Genomic DNA, 20,809 nt, shown 5'->3' on the forward strand with positions numbered 1-20,809 from the left:
AACCAGTAGTCATAACAGATTATCATCCAACATAAATTGCATATATATGTTTTAAACCCTAAATGATTTAACGGTATGTGAAACCTGGGTTTGTGGGCTTCAGCTACAATTAAGAGCTAAAATGGGACACAAATAAATCACTCTGTGCTCTTCCAGTCTGGGAAGGAATAAATACAAATGTTTTTCTTTATTTGTGTCTTTCACCTCACATCTCTCCAGCAAATTATTACTTTTACTTTGAATAAGATATTAATAATTATACTAATACTAACTGCATTGTACAATAAATTAATTGAAACGAAAATCATCTAATAAAAATAAACACATATATGTTAAGGAATTTATTCAACACCACACAAAACAGGCAGGATTTGTATTATTATTTTTGTTATTTTAATAGCTCTGCTCTTCTGCATTAAGGTTCAGTGAAAAGCACTAAAGCAAAGAATACAACCACTCATCACTGAAAAACACGAATGGAAGACAAAGAATAGAAATGGAACGGAAATAAAAACAGCATCTTGTAGTGGGAATATCTGTGTTTTAGTTGATAAAACCAGCTGGGGTTCTAGATGCTTCATAAAGTTTTATTGTAAAATATGTACAGATGATTAGGCCAGCTGTGCAGTGTCATATATTCCCAAACAAATCCCTTTGGGTTTGTACTTTTTGACCCCTTTAACACTTGGGTTACAAAGATTTGGAATTTGCTTCACTATATATTGATATATATGCAGATAATGTTTTATTTTATTAATTGATTTTAAAGATGTTTAATCTATTATATATTAATCAGCTCCGCTGCTCCTGAATAATTGTTTGAAAAAATAAGCTTCAAACTGGAATTTGTGGACATGTGTTGTGTATGAATGAATACACATTTATTGCTTTACCAGTTGCTCAGTCATACAACTTTTGTACACTGAATAATCATTTACATATATTTAATCATTACTAACATTACAGTTTGCAGTAATGGAGAACTACCAAGTGATTATCTCAGCGTTTTCATATAGTTTTTGAAACTTTAGTTTGCCGTTTGTTTTGTGTCCACTTATCAGTGTACCCGTAAAGTCAAGTCATCCCTCGTTTTATTTTAAATGTGTGGGTACTTCATCAGCTGTCTGTTATTTTAAATCTTACGGTATATGTATTCTCAGATAAATGGGTTGTTTTACAAATTAACACTATAGCAATACAAAGTAACATTTAGCAATATCTCAAAATGTATTTCAGATATCTTTAAATATTTGAAGATATAACATAATTTGCAGATATCTCTAAATGCTAGTTTGGGTGGCCATATAGCTCTCAATTTAAAAGGGAGTTTAAGAGTAGGGTGTGTTTATGAGCTATCCAATAAAACAAATATTATCTTACCACACAAATGTTGCCTCTGATGGTAGAGGATATAAACCTGAGAACATGTCTGAATTAGGATTACTTTACTCCTCTGCTCAGGAAAAAGCCTCTAAGGAAGATTAATTATTTTGTTTAACTGCTATACACTCTAAAACAAATGATTAGCCTCCTGCTTTCATTAGCAAAGTGAATGATAAAAAAAGATTATGCATTAGTTGCTGTATGACAAAAATGCATGGTTCCCAGAAGCTGCCAAAGAGATTAGCTTTAAACATTATTATTAGTTAATGTTCTGGAATTAAGCTGGCAGTCTACTGTGCTTGTCACTGGTTTGCACTGCTAAGGATAAAGAGGCCTTAAAGAATAATAAACTAGTTAGATTGTAATAAAAAAAGACGTACTACCAAGAGAAATTATTATAAATATAAAAACATGTCATATAAACAATAATATATAACCAAAATTGGAGTGTGTGTCTCCAATCAAAAAGGACTTCAGGGCCGTGTATCTGGTTGCCATGTTGATTAGTATGCAGGAGGCCTCGTCTTGTCATTTAGTTTACCTTCCCCTCCTTCTGTCAGAGGGCTGATATATTCCAGTCAACTACATTTCAATCAAATATATTTATTTTGGAACACCAGCAAGAAAAACTACGATGACATCTTATTTGTGTTCTTTTTTTAATGAGGCACACGGTGGAAAACATTCCTTGTTAATTCATTATCAGTCTGTGCGAAGTGTGCTTACAGGAGGGTGTTGACATCAAGGTGCTGTCTCTCCTCCACACTGCAGCATGTAAATTCTGTCAATATGGCCTGACACATACTAGTCCTCTCAATCTATTCGAGATAATGACGCTGTTATCAGATAAGCGAACATAAAGAATGGCTCAATTTGCACACTCTTGATAGGCCTGAGGGTGGTCTAATTACATACCTTTCCAACTGGTTTGAGAAAGCATTTTAAAAGTGCTCCCTGTCTGAGTATTTGTATTTGTGTCTTCCCCATTCAATGTACAGATGTTTTCCAAAAAAAAATAAAAAAATGCAGATATTTAAAAATTGCAAAAAAAAAAGTTTATTACTTGTTTACTCAGGACTTGCATATGTTCACAATTGATTTTAAGCTTCTGTCCAGTATCAGCATAAACCATACATAGATTGAAATTGAAAATATTTCTTATTAAATAAGAAGATAAACTGGTAGATAAAGAATGAAATAATAATAATTTCCTTAGGTCACATTTCGAGTGTGCAATTTGCCCTTGTGTTTTTGAAAATCATTAGAATGGTTTTCTTTATAAGATAATGGAAATGAACCACTCTTTAGCATCTCTTGGAAAACGTCTTGTGAAGTAAGTATGTCTTTACACATCGCATTCACAGGCACTGCACATCTGGACAGTATGCTGCGAGGGAGTCATGTGACACATACAATCACACATTCTCTTGGTTCCAAGAGGTGTGTAGAGAGATGTTTAGCTTTTTTGTGAATCATTCAAAATAGCACTTCACTGAGAACACAAGACGGTCTCCTTGATGTTCCTGGAATTACAACACTTGTAGAAAATGAAATAATAATTTAAAATATATTTGCACTAGCTATGCATGAGGGATGGATGATTGCTGGGAATGTTTACTAAGTATGGTGACACATGACCTTCATCACTGGATGAGATGCGTCTGTTTACACTGTGACAATGGGCAATGAACTTCACATTTAGGGCTTGAAAGACATATAGTTCCTTTCATTTGGTACTTAGATTACATCCAAACATGGGCCAATTTCATTCAATGTCTGCTAAACAATTTCCCAAAACAGTCATGTTACTGTTTGACCCTTCACCCTTCTGTACAACTATCTGTTTACTAAAATGTACTGGTATAGGCCAAGATCATTAGCTCAGTTCACAGCAATTCAGTTTTCCTTCTAACTAGTTCTCAGTTTCTCCTGTGATTTGACCTCTGTCTCACCCTGTGCTTTGCAGTCACTGCCATGTCCTGTCAGTTTCTCTAGGCCAAAGCACTTTTTAGTGCCCACATTAATACATAGTGCCCAACAGATAATTAATGATTCTTGTTTTCGTTTGGTGTTCTGTTTATCTGTGGTTTCTACGTCTTGGTGGTTAAATGTCTGTGTTTGAAAATGGCATTTCACAAGACAAGGCTCTGTCAGCTTTTATTCAAATCCTTATGCCATCCTGTAGATGTCTGCATTGTCCATGCAGTGCAGACTTGTCTTGCTTGTGCTAAAGTCACAAGCAACGTTTTGCCATTCATGATGTGTCAAGTATCAAACTTAACTAATAGGGAATATTTCATACTATTTTATGTATATTTAAATTTTGGATGGACCCAGCTAAAACAGGTTCCAGGCTGAAATAATTAATTTAATGCAAGTCATCAGGCTTGTATAATTTGTTTATCCCTACATTTGTGTATTTATAGTCTCCTATTGAAATTGAGAAATTACAATGCAACGATTCCATGCAAGTTATGTTACTGACCTAGAGACCAGATATTGGCTGGTGGTGGTTGAACTGTCACTTCAACCATATCTATCTTCTTCAAGATTATAGACCACAGCACATTGTCTGGTCTCAGCTTTGTGGTAACTACTTCTTCATTTTTTTAAGGCAGTTATAATTTTCTGCACTTTGTGGTGTCTATAAATGTCTCCTCTTAGGTCCTCCTTTTGACATCTTGTTTATATTAAGTCAAGCTATACAAAAGCTTTGATACCAAATCCCTAGTAATGCTAACACACACAAGGTTGGATACTTTGCTGTCTAGATAATGTGGGTCAGTCTAAATCGTACAGTGTCTTGTTGCATTAAGCTCATAGTTATTTAAGTAATTAAAAAGATAGTATTTCAACAAAGAGAGAAAAATCATTAAGTCATAAAAGTAAATACCTTGAACTGACCAAACTGCTACAGATGCAGGCCTGAAAGAGATTCTTTGTAACAAAATAATGATATCATCAAAATTATATTTTGGTGAATCATTTTGACAAACACAAATAATATTGGAATTAGGGAACAACAAATACAGCTCATAGCTTAAAGAAAAAATATGATAAATTTCAGCTCAGAGCACATGTTTATTGTGTGTGTGTGTCCCATGATAGCCACACCACAGTTCAGTGCTGACACAGCACCTACTGGTCATTATCAGACATTTACATCTGCCTTGTGGAATACATATATATGTATATTTACATGAAAAATAATAAAAATAAAAATTCAATTCTAATGTTTGAATGAAACCATCATTCTGGAGTGTTCTGTGAAGTTCATAGTATGTTGTGTTCACAGACTACTTGTGGGCGAATGGAAGGCAGGTATGAGGTCCCTCAGGAGCCCCATCTTCCACTCTGTTCAGCTGGATAAGGAAAGAATATGTCTATGTTGATACATTGAAATGTAAAATGAAAAGGACAGAAATCCACCAAACCAATGTCAGTTCAATGCAAATCAGCAACAAGTGTCATTGCATTCCTCTAAATATCTTGGCAGGTTTTTTTCCTTTTGTCCCAGGTTTTGGCATCGACCCATTCCTTAATTTTGGAAGAATCCATTTTTAGAAAGCATAGCTACAAATCTGTCACTGACGTATGTGTAATCGTATAATGTCTCCCCCCCTTTTTGTGACCTGTTACTCATACACTGTGGTAATTGCATCTTCGTAACATTATGTAACTCTTCTGGCTTATTTGCTCGTTGGTGAGGCCTTTATGCTGGACTTCAGTTACAATCACTTCCTTTAAACAAAGTTTCCGCCAGTTCTTGGCTACCACAGCTTTACATTTGCTTAGTGGCCTCCTTAATGTAACACTATGCTCCCAATTTTTTCTTCTTTTTTAATGTCTTTCTGTATTTCTCAATCTGCTTCTTCAACTTTGAAGGTAACCACCTGGCATTCAGGACGGAAATGTTGTTTTTCAAGTGACATCATTTTGAAAGAGTTCAACCCAAGGGCCGTGTTAGTAGTGATGTCATAAGTTGGCCTCTGCCCTCCTACCGTTTCATAGCTGCTGTCAATGAGATCACAACTGATTTAAGCCTTAACTTTCATTACCCAGAACTGACTTCTGCCAGTCTTTCCTTTCAGAGGTTAAACCTCATAAGCATATCAAGTTCTGTTTTTTATTTCAAGCTTCTAGATCTGTTCTTGCTTCTGTATTTTCTTCTGTTCTTTGTTCAGGACTAAAAAGAATTCCTGTGGCAAACTTGTGAACCGTTTTAGTTCTACATGTTTTTTTGTTTGTTTGTTTGCTTGTTCTTAATTATTATTATTTTATTGATTGTGTATACTAGCTCCGGTTCTCTTGGTCTCAAATTAAGTTCCCTTCAGAGTAAACTATTCTTATTAAACATTCACATAGTGTCCTGTGTGCAAATGAGCTGTCATGTAATACACTAACACCTTATTATTTCTAATTGTGTCCTAAAACAAAAAAAAGCATAATCTTAAAGAATTATGTGTGTATATATATATATATATATATATATATATATATATATATATATATATATATATATATATATATATATAGCATCCTCAATCCTTGAAAGACAAAGTCTTACTAAAATTATTTTTTAAGGAAATTTATGACTGATTGATAAGTAAAAGTTTTCATTTTGAGAGAAAAAAAAGAAAATGCACATTTTGCACTTAAACTCTGATGCATAGAAGTGCTCCTTATCTTAAAGACATGCCATAATAATTTAGGCTTTTCACTTATTTCTCTGTAAATACTCCATTAACATTTCAACTGTAGGGTGTCACAAATAGCCTTGCATTACTTGCAGATGATGTATTACAATAGAAGGAGCTGTACAAGATGACTGGACATGTGCCAGATGTGTGTCCAGCACCTCAAGTTCTGGAGTATGTCCTAGAACCTCTCATTAAAACATGCAGTATTTCAGTATCACACTCAAAGTCCTATTGAACCTAATGCCAGCCTGCTAGATATGTTACCCTCTGTCCAGATATATAACACTCTTTATGGCTAAATAGAAAGAGGGAAAGAATATATACAGGGCCTGTCCTGGAAAAAATAGAAGAAAAATATATATGTGCTATGAATCATAGTTTTTAAATAATTCATTTGGAATTTCAAGCCAGCTGAGACAAATATGCCAAACAATATGGGCCAGTAAAATAATTCTATATCTGAAATGTCCCAAACACTCTTAATTATGCAACACATAGGTTTTTAGCATCTGGAAAGGATTCAATCATGGAAGACTATAGGCAGTGTGGGACTGTAGGAGGTTTTATTGCAATTTGAAGTAAAGCAGGGACTCTACATTGAACACCACAGACATTTCCATGACTTGAGTCTGTAATATATACAGAATAAAATGGAATAGCTAGTGTTACAGGTATGGGCAAATGGAGGAATAAAAATGTCAAAGAACTAGCAACAATAACATTAACAATATAAAACAATCATACTTCAGAAGGCTCAAACGGAATGTAAAAGAAAACATTATTCTAAAAGAAAATAATCTTGTTCCAGAATGCATGAATGACCAAACTTACAGAACTCTGAATTCCTCAGGCAAATTCTCAATAATTATTATTATTAGTAGTAGAAGTAGTAAGTAGTCAGTAGTAATAGTAGTAGTATCAGCATTAGCAGAAGAGTCTTGCCCAAAGTGCATTACATTTGCATGGAAGATTCACATAAAACAATCTATTTACCACATTATACTTTTTTTTTTTTTTTCAAAGTGTATATTTTTAACCCATTGATCTGGAATTTCCCGTCTCTGTTGCCTTCAAAAGTGCGAGCAGACCTTCAGGATCACGATGTTCCTGTCATGTCATCCAGTCATACCTTTCTTTCACCTGCTGCCACAGATATTCCAGCTATTGCTCTCAGGAGGGCAGAGTTTTACTTCTTTGATCTCTGCCTGGCATTTTCTCAGTAGGGGTCAGTATTGTGAACTGTGCCCAGCCAACTGCAGCCAAACATCCTTCCCCCCACCCCCACGTGGAGCCCAAGGCCAGTGTGATCCTGAGCCAAGACCTGTGCTTACATTTATTATACATATTTGTCATCTAAATCCTCCAACACACCAATAAATATTGTGCAATGCTGATAGAGCGATGAAAACTGTGAACTCATCTCAGGTTAATACACTGAGTAATACAGTAAGTTCTTTTTTTATGTAATACATATTTAAATGGTAGGGGTTTTTATTGCAACACAAGGTATAATTCTATAGCAATGTATACATTTATGTCATACAAACATATAATGAATAACATGTAAGGTCAGCACAGCTACAGGACCCAATTTCATGTAGTTATTACAATTTCATAGCCTGCAGATAACAAATGTATGTCTATATTTAGACAGAGGGATATAGCAAATCAAAATATATTATGCTTCAAAGGTTTATGCTGTACTTAAACAACAACAGAATATATGTGTTGTTATATAATAATTATAATAATAATAAAAATATAATCATTACACTTACCGTATATAGTGCTTTTCTAAGACACTCAAAGCGTTTTACATGTTGGGGGTCCCACCTCCACCACCACCAATGTATAGCAGAGTTTAATGATTTGTAAGAAAGTAGGTTTTGTTTGTGCCAAGGAATGACCAGTTCCCTGTGGCAAACATAAAAATATGGAAAATAATACAATTAATGAACAAAATGAATACATAAAAAAGTAAATACAAATGTGAATAACTAAAGCACTTTATAAATAACCCAAATTACATATTAGGCGAGGGCCTGGTATGTTGTATACACATCTACCTTTTCATTATAGAAAGAATACAAAAATAACTGAGACCTGACATGTACCAGTAATGTCAATGTAAATTCACTGAGCCTGTGTTTCACCCGAATCCTTATGTGTTTCTTTACAGTGCTTTCTTTGCGTTTAAATAGATCTGTCTAGATTAATTTTACTCCCCAAAGAGTCTCCTCCTATTCCAAACATCCATAGTCAAATTATAATTATCTGAGAGGCAATATCTTGTTTCCAGAGATACACTATCCCCAATAATGGCTGCTGTAGAATGCAAACCCTCTGAATTTAGACACAGACAGAATTTGTCACTTACACAGCACTTCAACAGTGGCACTCAAACGGATACCCCAGCTGTCCTCAGAAATTGTTTAATCTTATGTTGATACAAACGGACCCTGAATTAAGATTTTATCTAGTCTTCTTTGTTTTAGATCATATTACTAGGCTGACATTTATATGCACTCACATGGTGCATATAACCGTAATGGCACATGCATATTCAGGATGATGCTCTACACAGAAAAACAAAACAACAGAGCACATATGTACAATAATAGAGAATACTTTCTGCAGCACGATATAATTCACTGAATCTCTACACACACAAATGTGTCAATTATACATGATAATTCTCACAGAAAGTTGGCAACTCTTTAACTTAAACTTTAGTCATTGTGTGCAGACTGATGTTGACAAACATAAGTGGTCTGACCACTTATAAATAAATAATCACTTATCATTCTGAGCTCAGTTCAGGTCACATGATACTCAGCGTATTATCATGATGTACAAGTTGTTTTGGTGATTTTGTGGTTATAATGTCATTACGTGAATTCAGGGTAAGAACATTTTCACACCTTTTTCTTTTCAGGCAACAACCTGAACCTTGAAGTTGTACCATGTGCCATAGTCGTATTTTCCCCACACAGGCCCATAAAGTCCTCAAGAGAATGTTTACAAAAGTGTCCAAACTACCACTTAACAGAAAAATGTAAAGATTACATTTGAACAAATTAAAATAGATTAATCTAATTGTGCATAGCCTTGGACATGCTTGCTTCGTATTACTCTAAAAACAAAACAAAAAATCAACTGATGTCTTCTGCTACTGCCATGCAAATGCTGGGTATACAACAGTCTCTAGATTTCCACAAAGTAAAAAAAACATGGAACCTCAAATTATAACTTCTGACTGCTGGCAAATCATCTTAGGAGCATTCTTAGTTATAGTTATAAAAAGTGGATGAAAACCAAGTTAGCAGGCAGACAAGTCCAGGTGGCATCTTCTTAGAGGTCTTACTTGTCTGTGAGCTTTCCAAGGATAACCCATCAGACCCAGTGGGAGTGCTTCGGTGAAAGGGCAGTGCAGAGGTTTTTCCTTGAAATGGTGCCTTGCCAGCTGTGGTCACCCAGTCAGTGCAGTAGTAGGTAGCTTTGGAGCCAAGGTGGAGTGAGAAAGGAAGGGAGGAGACTAGAAAAAACCATGAAAAATGACAAGTATGAAAAATCTCCCTCGATTTATGGTAACATGATGAACTATCCAAGAGAAACACGTCTTTAACTTCAACTTTATTGACCTTTTTTTTCCAGCTGGCAAGGTCATTTTTTTTAAGAACAGGCCAATTCACTTTACCACAACAAAGTTTAAAAAACACCCAATGAGGCTGCACTATGAAAATTACCGACAGGTACTGCACACTGGTTTGTGCTTTGCTTTATTGGCCATGTTAGTCTCACATTTTCCACGTCTGCAAGAAATCCAGTACCAAAAGGACTCCTGGCATGTGGACGTGTATATATGTATGAGAATTAACTCTTCTCTTTTATGTTTGTGATGCAACTGAAACAATTTTAAAAGAGAAATACAATTAAATGTGATATAATTTTATTTGAGATAAATGCAAAATGATGATTGCTTACCTAAAAAATGGTTGTTTGTTTTCCCTTTAACATAACGCAGAACACAGCCTCAGATGGTCACAACTGTAGATTGACCATGATTCCACTTAAATACGTTTCAGGATTATCCAGATGTCTGTAGCTTTTGTGGTCTGCACACATCAGCTGTATTTTAGGATTAAGGTTTGAGTTACAGTTAAGAGTTGGGGATTGGATTGGATAGGCTGATGGTTGCAATAGGGTTATTAGTTTTTATGTAGAGATGTATGCATATTCAAGGAGCTGAAAGCACCCTTGGGAAGATTTCCTATAAACACAGTGATATTTTCACAAAAAGTGCAAAACTATGTAATCATCTGAATTTGAAATTTGGTCCTAAGTGGAATATTCAGTTTATATTTACCATAACAACTCTTTAGCCTGTAGTTTGCACATCCCTTGCTGATGTATGTTTCTATAACTGTTGGAAAGTATAGAAGTCCTCAAGTCACAATAACAATAGGAGTCATTTCAGGGATTCCAGACAAATAATGTTTTTTGCGGGGAGCAATTGGAACAAATGGAACAATTTAGAATGCTAACAAAAAATTATCAAATTAATTGTATTGTGGTCGCATGTGTTAAATAGCTATAAAACGAAAAGAAAGCTGATAAGGCTTTGATCCATACAGTAAATTTGTCAGTCCAAGTCACAATGTAGAGTGCAACCCGAGAGGTCTGCCTTCCTAATTGGTAAAACAGAGACCTCCCAGTAACACACTTAATTCCTTAAAGGAGCCACCTGACTGGTGCGCCTGAAGTTAAAACCTCCGTTTATAACACATGAAGCCCATATATCAAAACGTCAAAATGGCAGAACAAGGCCAGAGTTAAAACATCTGGATAATTTGTGAGACACAATTACACATACTTGCATTATTCTGTTCTGTATTTCTAGAGACACATGCCTGACACACACCTACATTGAAAGTCTCGTGTTTTTTCAGACCCCATGACAATAGTTATGAATAGACCTGGTTGGCCAAATCAAAAGAGATTGCTTCAGAACCAAAAAAAGAAATAGAAATATTTTTGGTCTAAAAAATTATACAGAACAGAAACATATTAACAAAGGTGCACAGTATACCTTTTATAAAGCAAAAGTTGCTCCATAAAACTCCCCACTTGCTGGGAATTTAATCATGATTGCAGTTTGCACACTTTGCAGCATTGTTTATGTTGGAATGGGGTCCATAAGGCTCAACTTGTTTTTCCTTTGATTGGACTTCATTTCAGAGGCAGAGCTCAAGTGACTGGTCTAAGGGTTTCAGTTACTATAAATAAAGGCATCATTCATCTCTACTGAATCATGGTCCCTCTTTCATGCTGACAAGTGTAGGCTGTCACACAGGCAGGAAAGGTCCATAACTTTATTACACTATCCCCTCCAAAATAACCTTTTTCTTAGCATGGTTCACATATAGGGTAATTACACTGCATATACAGTGCCTTTTTACCTCAAATATTCCCAAGGAACTATTATCTGTTTGTAAGTTGTATGGTTGCAGGGATGGTGATAAAATATGATGATGTTGCACCCACAGTTTCTCCTTACAATGAAGGGCATTCTGTTAGGAATAGCCCAACAAAATAGTAATATGTATATTATGTTATTAATACATACAATTTTACAAAAACTATCAGAGCAACAGGCAAAGACCAAACGTTTGTCATTCTTTTTTGTTTTGTTTTTAAGAATACTGGGAAATTAAGATAGCAGTCTGTATGATTTGAAACAGAAAATGTATTTTCACATTTGAAAGGGAATGTATTATTCTAAACAACTAGTTACAGGTGTCTTAAATATTCAGAACACAAAAATTGAGAACCAACATTATTTCCAGCATGTTTGTTCCATTTTCCTGGTTCACTAAAGGGACATGAACTGATTTCAGAGGAGGAAAATGTCTGACAATAAATATGGTCCAGATGGACTTTCTCCTGTCCTGGTCATAAAAGATACTAGGACAGTTCACAAATCAAAAACTCCATTATTATGTTAAGAATCTGAATTGTTTCTGTTATTTGGTAGAAGAAGAATAGTGCCGCGGTGTTTATCCACACATTGCTAATTTATAACATAGATTGAGACTTCAGACTAGAAAGCATTGTATTATTAATTTAAGGGCTCTAAAAGTGCAAATTTCTGTATGTATGTATGTATGTATGTATGTATGTATGTGTGTGTGTGTATCTATCTATCTATCTATCTATCTATCTATCTATCTATATATATATATATATATATATAAACATAGGCAGAAAAAAAGCGCTATTGTGTATGTGCCCATAATTTAGTATGTAAGTTGTCGTATATCTTGTGGTTATTTCCCATTTCCTCATATAATTATGTGAGCCGACAGGCCTTATGCAAATTCCGACATTATTTTTTTGGGATATATATCTCATTTCGCTTTATGAAATACACAGTAGGATAAAAACGTTTTTGTTTGGTTTAGTTAGTAGAAACACTGTACTGTACTGAATTGTACACCTACGGTTAGTCGGTCTAACACAAATCAATTACTGTATTTATTTTCAGTTTGTTTTAACCTTGTTACATTGCGTTTTATTTGTGGTTAAATTTGTTTTCATATTACGACGGTTTCAAATTCAGTGGTCAGAATTTTGTATATATATTTTTTTTATTTTAGAAGTGTTTAAAAATAGATTATGTAAACTACATAAAACGTGTTTGAGTATTCAAGAAAAACATAAGTTAATGTCATCATTACATCCTTCCCCTTCATTTGAATAATGTGTGACAGATCGGTAGTATTTCCTTATTCGTCCTTCAAACTAATTGTCAACTGCTGTCTAATAAAATAAAACAGAAATTGCATATCTTGAGTTAAATCATTTGACTAAAGAAGAACCAACCATAGACCTCCTGCTTTTATAAAAACGGGAGTTACTCCTCCACCTCTTTAGGGTTCAGGGCTGCATTGATGATTTAAAAAGCAAATCCGCAGGTAAAGTGAGATTCAAGATGCGAGGTGAGGCGGAAAGCTGTATCTCGGGGGGTCGTGGCTCTTTCCGGCTCTAGACAGAGAGATCCTCTGGGGGTCTTCAGGGGGCCACGATGAAATACTCCATTTTCACACACAACGGGTCGGGCTGCCTTTCATTATTTTATTCCTTATTGAAAATTATTTGTAAGATCGATTATTTAGTAGTTTGTCCACTGAACTTTGATCACCTGAATCTATAAATATATATTAGTAGCGGTAGTGGTAGTAGTAGTAGTAGTAGTAGTAGTAGTATTTGTCGGGAATCTGTACATTCATTAAAAAAGGTCATGATTAAGATTCTAGGAGTGAGGTACTGTATATTGGTTAAAGTTTGGTTTAAATAAATGTATATTAATATATAAAATTATAGATGTAAAATAATAATAATAATAATAATAATAATAATAATAATAATAATAATAATAATAATAATAATACATTGCGTATATTGGCCAGGATTATATCAATTACAACACTCGCAAATCACAGTGTAATCACTTTTACTTCCCTGTATTTTCGCTGTACCACCACAGGCCTGTGTTTTTAATTTGCAGTAGGTAAGATAATTGCAATAGACACTCAACATTACAATCATTACATTCTAAAACGCATTAAATATGTATTGTGGAAATATTTATTCTAAAGTGATAGGCCTAGATCCACTTGTACCATCGTGGTTGATGCAAAAAAAAAAATGTTTCCATTCAAATTGCATTAATATTTATTAAAAATAATTCAGCTTAAAAGATCGTTCAACTTGTATGTATGTATGCGTATGTATGTATGTATGTATGTATGTATGTATGTATGTATGTATGTATGTGTGTGCGTATATATATATATATATATATATATAACTTTACAGAAACAATATAGCATCATAATATTATTATGATGTTTCCCTCTAGATAACAAACAGTAAAACACAATGTTTTTTATGGTAAAACAGAGAGAGTTCGGTTTTTTGTTAAATCAATAAAGAGCAATACATTTTAATCGTGTATATTTGAACATTACATTTAAAGCATAAGTATGTATTAAAACCCCATGCACACATACAAAATATTGGTTAAATGTACGTACTGTTGTCTTTGTGTGACAGAAGGCTTTCAGAGAACAAGCAATAATTAGTGGTGTGTGTGTGTGTGTGAGAGAGAGAGAGAGAGAGAGAGAGACAGAGAGAGAGAGAGAGAGTTTTCAGTTTTATTATTAGTGTACATTCTTTACAGCGTGTAATAATAATAATTGTTTATATGAATCTTGTGATCTTTGTCTCTATTCTGAATAACAAAACTAAACCTAAACATTACTATATTTTACCATGTTTTAGACTCGAAAATACAGTATTACTACTACTGCATATTGATAGTAGTACTAGTAGTAATAGTAATAATAATAATAATTAATAATAACTATTCTGGCAATACTTTCATATGTTTTGTTATGATTGTTTAATTAATATTTTATATTTGGAAAATACACGGTCATTTATACGTGAATTACAATGTGATCTAGGTCTGCGCATCAACAACGTGACACACAGTAAACTCTCCCTCCCTGGTGTTGAGTTTCTGCGGCTGCGTGTGTAGAGTAAGGGATAATAATTAATATGACTGCTTTGTTTCTTAAATATAAATACGGGCTTTGTCTTATATGAAGCACAGTGTTCACAGGGATCATCCAGCAGGAACTGTTTATTTATTTGCGGCATCAGGGTGATCAATAAAATATCCTTAATATCCAAACAGCACATTTAGCACCACGTTTTATTGCCTGTCCGGGCGGATTAGGGAAAGGCATTAGTGCCCCATAAATGGAGTGACTTCTGATTCCCAGATCTGAGTCTGGATTCATAAAATATACCCATCCATTAGGTTGCTGATATCTGGAGCCAGACAATATACACAGACTATAAATTTCTTAGCCCTGCACTCTGCTTTCTTTAAGATTTCAAACTGCTCACATCCTTCAGAGAAAAGGCTGAAAGGGATTACAGGAGACTATAGGAAAGGGTCTGGGAGCCAAGGGATGTCCAAGCTGTCATCTATCAGCTGCTTATGACTCCGATATTGAACAAATGGGTTGTGTAAAGTAGCAAGACCTGACAAGGTGGCATCGTTATCCTGTCTAGATGATGCATAATATTAGTATTGCGCTTAGTTCATCGCATGCCTTTATAAAATCATCAGGACTAACTGTAGACTCAGGGTGTTTGTATAGGATGTGTAAGATGTATGCATGAATGTATTTATCTATCTACATGTGTATACATGCAATACACACAAACATATATATAAATCACTGTATTTCGTTGACGATTTTTATGAAAGATTAAGAAAAAGATTTAAAAACCCTGCGGTGAAGGTAGGCTTTATATTGATCGAAGTCGGTCGGTATTTCGTACAGAAATAAATAAACAGTCTCACTGATAACAGACTGACTATATTACCTTTCAGAGAAGAATTAATGTTGGTTTGCACCTTGTGTTTGACGCAAACATTAGGATTTGTATTATATATAATACAGAATTAATACATCTCCAGAAGCATTCTGACACTATTTTCATTACTGTAACTGACCAGTTACTGTATGAAAGTGTTATTTAAATGGCAGTGGTAGCTTCAGGAGACACGGATCACCAAAAGAGTAGCATAAAACCTTTTATACGGGACCTATTCAACGACATTACACACTATTTAAACGCATTATCAAAAATACTTAACGTGAAAATGTCCTTGAAAAAGCTACAGCAAATGTAATTTATTGTGTAACCGATGTATGATTCAAGACTTGGCTTGTTTCGACAAACAGTCTGAAATCCATGAACATTTGATAATAAATGCAGTAATGTAAAAAAAGACACTAGTATGTGATCCTAAGACCACATTTTAACTCACTCTTTGACACCAATTAGTCAGGGCTAAGCATTTTAATGATGCCTTTTTAAGACCAGGTGGTTCAAATCATGTACACTCCCCGCAAGGCTCATGCTAGGACCTCACACAGGACCCGCACAACAGTAATGCACTTAATGGACTTCATTAGAGATTGCAATGCTTTGGTTCAACTTTATGGACACTTGTTGCACAGCAACACAACGGTAATGATTACAAGTTGGTGTCAGAGTCTACAGTTCGCGCTAAATTATATTGCGTGGGACCAAGATTATATATATATATATATATATATATATATATATATATATATATATATATAATCATCAATATGAATATTGTAAGTATGTAGCTGCTTATCCATTGGAGGAAACGCAATTCATTGAAATGTATTAGACCAATTAAAGGTCACACTCTTATTGCCAATAAAATAATCGATGGCAAACAATGATCATTATGGTTAATTTGCATTTTCTCGTGGTGAAAATATTGTTACATGGTGTTGATGATAAACTCTAATATAATTATTTCCCTGTTAATACCATGCGATTTTTTAAATTTCAGTTAAAATAGTAACCTACATTATTTATTTATTAAATTCAGAGGGCTGTAGTGTCTTTGTGTTATTTAATTATTTGATATTTTAAAATATGTATAGTCTGTAAAATGCGATTCTATTATTATTATTATTATTATTATTATTATTATTATTATTATTATTATTATTAACAGACAGAAGTATTTATTACGTTACAAACTCAAATCCATCCATCCATCCATCCATCCATTTTCGGAACCGCTTATCCATGTGGGTCGCGGGGACAAACTCAAATCTTAAAATTACAATCACAAGACATGATGGATTAAGAGATTATTCCCTCTATAATGCAAACTTGCTATCCGTTTTTAATTGGCTTGATCGTCGACGTTTGTCCCTGAGGATTGCAAAACATTGTAAGGATAAAAATTTGAAATAATATTATGAATTTTAGGCCTTTAGTGTACAATCTTTTTCTTTTTTAAAGGTTGTTTTATGTGCGTTGGAATTTGATTGAATTTTGAAGTTTAATTTTTAATTTTCCTTCACTACCCTTCAAAAGTTCCATTTATTTGGCACATTCCTTCCTGCTATATTGAAGCTTTTTGTTTGGTAATATCTTAATAGTTCTAAATTGTGAATCAGTTTCCACCTGCACCATTATATACCTGATTGAAGAGTCAATCAAAGCGTACCGACAGGCTACAAATAAATTGAAAGGATAAAATAAAATAATAATAAAACATACTCAATTAAGACTCAAAGGCCTATGGAATACCTCAAATAAAAATAGATACTCGTAATGAACCTGTAATATAAACAAACAAATAAAAACGGTTACATGTGTGCCATTTCGTACTTCACTATCCATCGCATATCGACCACACTTGCCTAATAGTATTAGCTGTGGATTCAAGTATTTTATTTAAATGCTTTTGTTCTACGTATCGTTTAAGAATGCTAAGGCCCTTATTTTCATTAGAGTTAACAAAGATACTTTTGAATAAGAACAATAAGAAACATTTTATTTACAAAATTCTCAGTGCAAATAGTAAACAAAATATAGTACAATCCAAGCATAAAATATATATATATCCATCACATTAAAAAAGACACAAATCCTTTCCATATGAAAGTAAACACGAATGATAACTGGTGGCATCACGGGTGAAACTGCGCTAAAGAAATGGGTGCCATCTTCTTTTCCTGGCAGATCTATTCCACACAATAACGCCCAGAAGTCTCTCTCTATCTCTTTTGTGTTTCTGTTTGCACTTCACTGTCCGTGTTCATATATGTATATTAAATTAAAGAAACGGTGTCTTTAGAAGTGTTTTATACCAATATTTGTGATGAAGGTGACGCTGTCGTTTCTGCTGGGGTGATGCTGGAAGATGCTTCCTCGGCGCTCAAAGGAGCCAGCCCGGATTTGATGACGCTTGCTTTATTGTGCTCTGTGATTTCAATGTCACTCTGATCCGGATCGTCCTCCAATTCGGAGTCACTTCCCTCAGACTCGCACTCGGAGTCGCGCTGCTTCTGTTCCGCGTCCGGCGCTTTCTCCGGCTGCTCCTTCTCCTTGTCTTTCTGGGCCTGGGCCTCCTTCGAGTGCCTCCACTTCATTCTCCTGTTCTGGAACCACACTTTGACCTGAGGAAGCACGACACATGGAGAGGTTCAGGACCCGGGACTTCTGCTTTTGCGCAAAAGTGATGTTAACCGTTCAGAGAAAAAGCTTTTCAGATTTCAAACTAATTAAGACCCTGTATTATTTGTCTGTCGAGTATACGCACTTGTAATTACATTCAAACCATCTCATTTATTGCAGAGCCTTGTGTGTATGTATGAATCCATGCAAATGTATGTGCACATCTTCCATTTATTATTATTATTATTATTATTATTATTATTATTATTATACACACACATATAGACCAGTAGTAGTGTATTCTCTAAAATAGTTTCTCAGCAGTACTAGGAAGTATTGCCCAACAAACCATAAAACTGGAATAGCAGCTCTAAGAATAATGAATCACGGTAGTTGTGTATGCAATTATTCGTTATAAACGACTTTCACTTCCTCACAATTCTCGATTTCACAATTTTATAAGCCAGATGTTGAGAACTATGTTTCTTTTCGTTTTATTGTGGTTGCATTCCCGTGTTTTGTTGTTTTGCACTTGGCACTAGCATTTGTTTTAAAGGGTTCAGTTATAGGTTCGGCCGAATTACTTTGTCATTGTATTTTTTTTTTTTCTATCGTATCAAGGCTGCAATAAAAAGACAAGAGGCCACATTAACCAATTACACTTTGAAAAGACGGTTAAGCAGCGGAAACCCCCGCAAGAACAAAATCTGACTGCGCTGTGAATCAAAGGTCAAATATCTCAAACCACTAGTCAGGATTTGTCATGGACCTTAATAAGAAAATATATAAAGCACATCAAATTTTATAGCCCTTTCATCCCCTGTTGATATAATAGCTGAGACGGCCTCATAGGTTTTATAGCCTGCTCTTTATTTCTATGCATTTCATTTCATTCCGCAGTGTCTGAACTGTTTGAGGACTGTGAGCAATGCAACTGAAGACACAGTAACCCCCAGAGACTCTGGATGTTAAAAAAAAAGTCAATTTCCAGAAATGAATCGAGTTTAAACTTACCTGAGCATCGGTCAGGCCGAGCATCGCTGCCAGCTGTTTTCGGTCCGGTTTGGTGACGTACTTCTGAATCTCAAATCTTTTCTCTAGTCCTTTCCTTTGGAGATTGGAAAAGACCGCCCTTGACCAGGACCTTTTCCTTTTGTAGGTCTGGGGCATTGTGTCTTTCGTCAGAACCGCATATGGACCTGAAGTTATGAAATAAAATATAAGCATTTACATGTCGGCTATTACATTGCATTTATCCACGGCAATGGACAAAGGGTGGGGGTGGGGGGTCACATTTGTATGCACGTAGATACAGTACATAAAGTCGTGTATGCACTATTTATATCGAGCCAGTATTCACTATGGACAGACGTGTTTTCCAGCAGTGATTGAAAGGTGGCCCATTGCATTAAGACAACAGCTCAGCCTGGTGAATGCAAAATCCCTGTCCTGCTGTACTGGATGGGACAGCTACTCTACCTGGGAAGGTGTCCTGAAACTGATGCTGAACTGACTGTCTGGCTCCACTGCCTATAGGGTTCATGATGGAGGGAGGGTCGCTGATCCCCGGCTCTATGGACCCGAAGTACTGGCTCGTTGAGGGCTGCATGGAGACGTGGATCCCTGACTGACGATTCGAGCTAACAATGGATGTCAAATCTGTGACAAAGGACGAAAATTGGATACATGAGAGAGACCAAAACTAACTGTATATTTTTTCTTAAAACACATACGTCTGTGTATTTGATGACCCATCTGGAAATATATAATGTGAGGCAAAGGCAGAGGCAGAAAGTGAACGTCACTGCCGAGGTCTGGCGTGCACTGACAGAAAGAAGGAGTTACTCGGGAGATGTTTCTAACATGTTCAGTAGGACTTCCTTCAATAGCTCCCTGAATGTGCACCCACAGGCCTGATCAATATCGATCCTGAACTTGTAGCACAACGCAGCCCGATGCATGCATTTCAAGGCACGGGAGTGGACGCATAAAGACTGCCACCCAGTTTGCACATCCTGCCAATGCACGGCGTATAGCTGTCTATAGTAAGCAATAATAATAAAGATCACCGTACCTCTTAATGTCGTGCACTCTTTTCCTTTCGGGTCAAACTCTGTGGACAATATGCGATCAATCCCAAACTTGAGATCCTTGCTGGCGGTGGCGGGCGCCTGGGCAGAGCAGCTCAGCGGCCCCCGGGACCCAGAGGCGGCTGCGTGTAGTCCGTGGTGGCGGTGATAGGGCGAGCCGGGACCCACCCTGGAGCCGAAAACAGACGGATCTGGAGGCAAGGGAGATGGGCGCAGGGGTGACCCCGAGGAGTGGACCTGAGCGTGGGCCCCCAGGCGGGACACCAGCGCGGAGGAGCCGGGGAGGCTGTCGGCGTCTCCTACGTGTAAGATGTCAGCGATGCAAAACGACGGTTTTTTCACAGAATCCAAGGCAAAGCCAGTGGAGCAATACGCGGACCACAAGCTAAAATTAGACGCGTAAAAGGGGTTTAGTCCTGTGGTGTACATCCTGTTGCTTGTGTTTTCTCTATCCTGCAGAAGAAAGCTCTATTGAATCATGCTTGTGTCTGGAGTGAAGGTTGAGAATAGCCGATTCTCTCTTAAAGGGCCAGGGCGCTTCCT

The 20,809-nt window shown here is 35.8% G+C and overlaps 1 protein-coding gene across 2 annotated transcripts; it reads right to left on the reverse strand.

Moving 5' to 3' along the window:
• Positions 1 to 17,536: 17,536 nt before the first annotated feature.
• hlx1 (H2.0-like homeo box 1 (Drosophila)) lies at positions 17,537 to 20,809 on the reverse strand. Of its 2 annotated transcripts, XM_066706304.1 has the most exons (4): positions 20,251 to 20,809; positions 19,656 to 19,835; positions 19,191 to 19,375; positions 17,537 to 18,178 (listed from the first exon to the last, which is right to left on the reverse strand). In XM_066706304.1, exons 1-4 carry the CDS (start codon positions 20,693 to 20,695, stop codon positions 17,864 to 17,866), a joined length of 1,125 nt encoding a protein of 374 aa, XP_066562401.1. In that variant the 5' UTR covers positions 20,696 to 20,809; the 3' UTR covers positions 17,537 to 17,863. The 2 variants fall into 2 exon arrangements, with proteins under 2 accessions (XP_066562401.1, XP_066562410.1); XM_066706313.1 differs by lacking the exon at positions 19,656 to 19,835.

Source organism: Amia ocellicauda, chromosome 1, assembly GCF_036373705.1.
Source record: "Amia ocellicauda isolate fAmiCal2 chromosome 1, fAmiCal2.hap1, whole genome shotgun sequence".
In the NCBI taxonomy this organism is placed as follows: domain Eukaryota; kingdom Metazoa; phylum Chordata; class Actinopteri; order Amiiformes; family Amiidae; genus Amia; species Amia ocellicauda.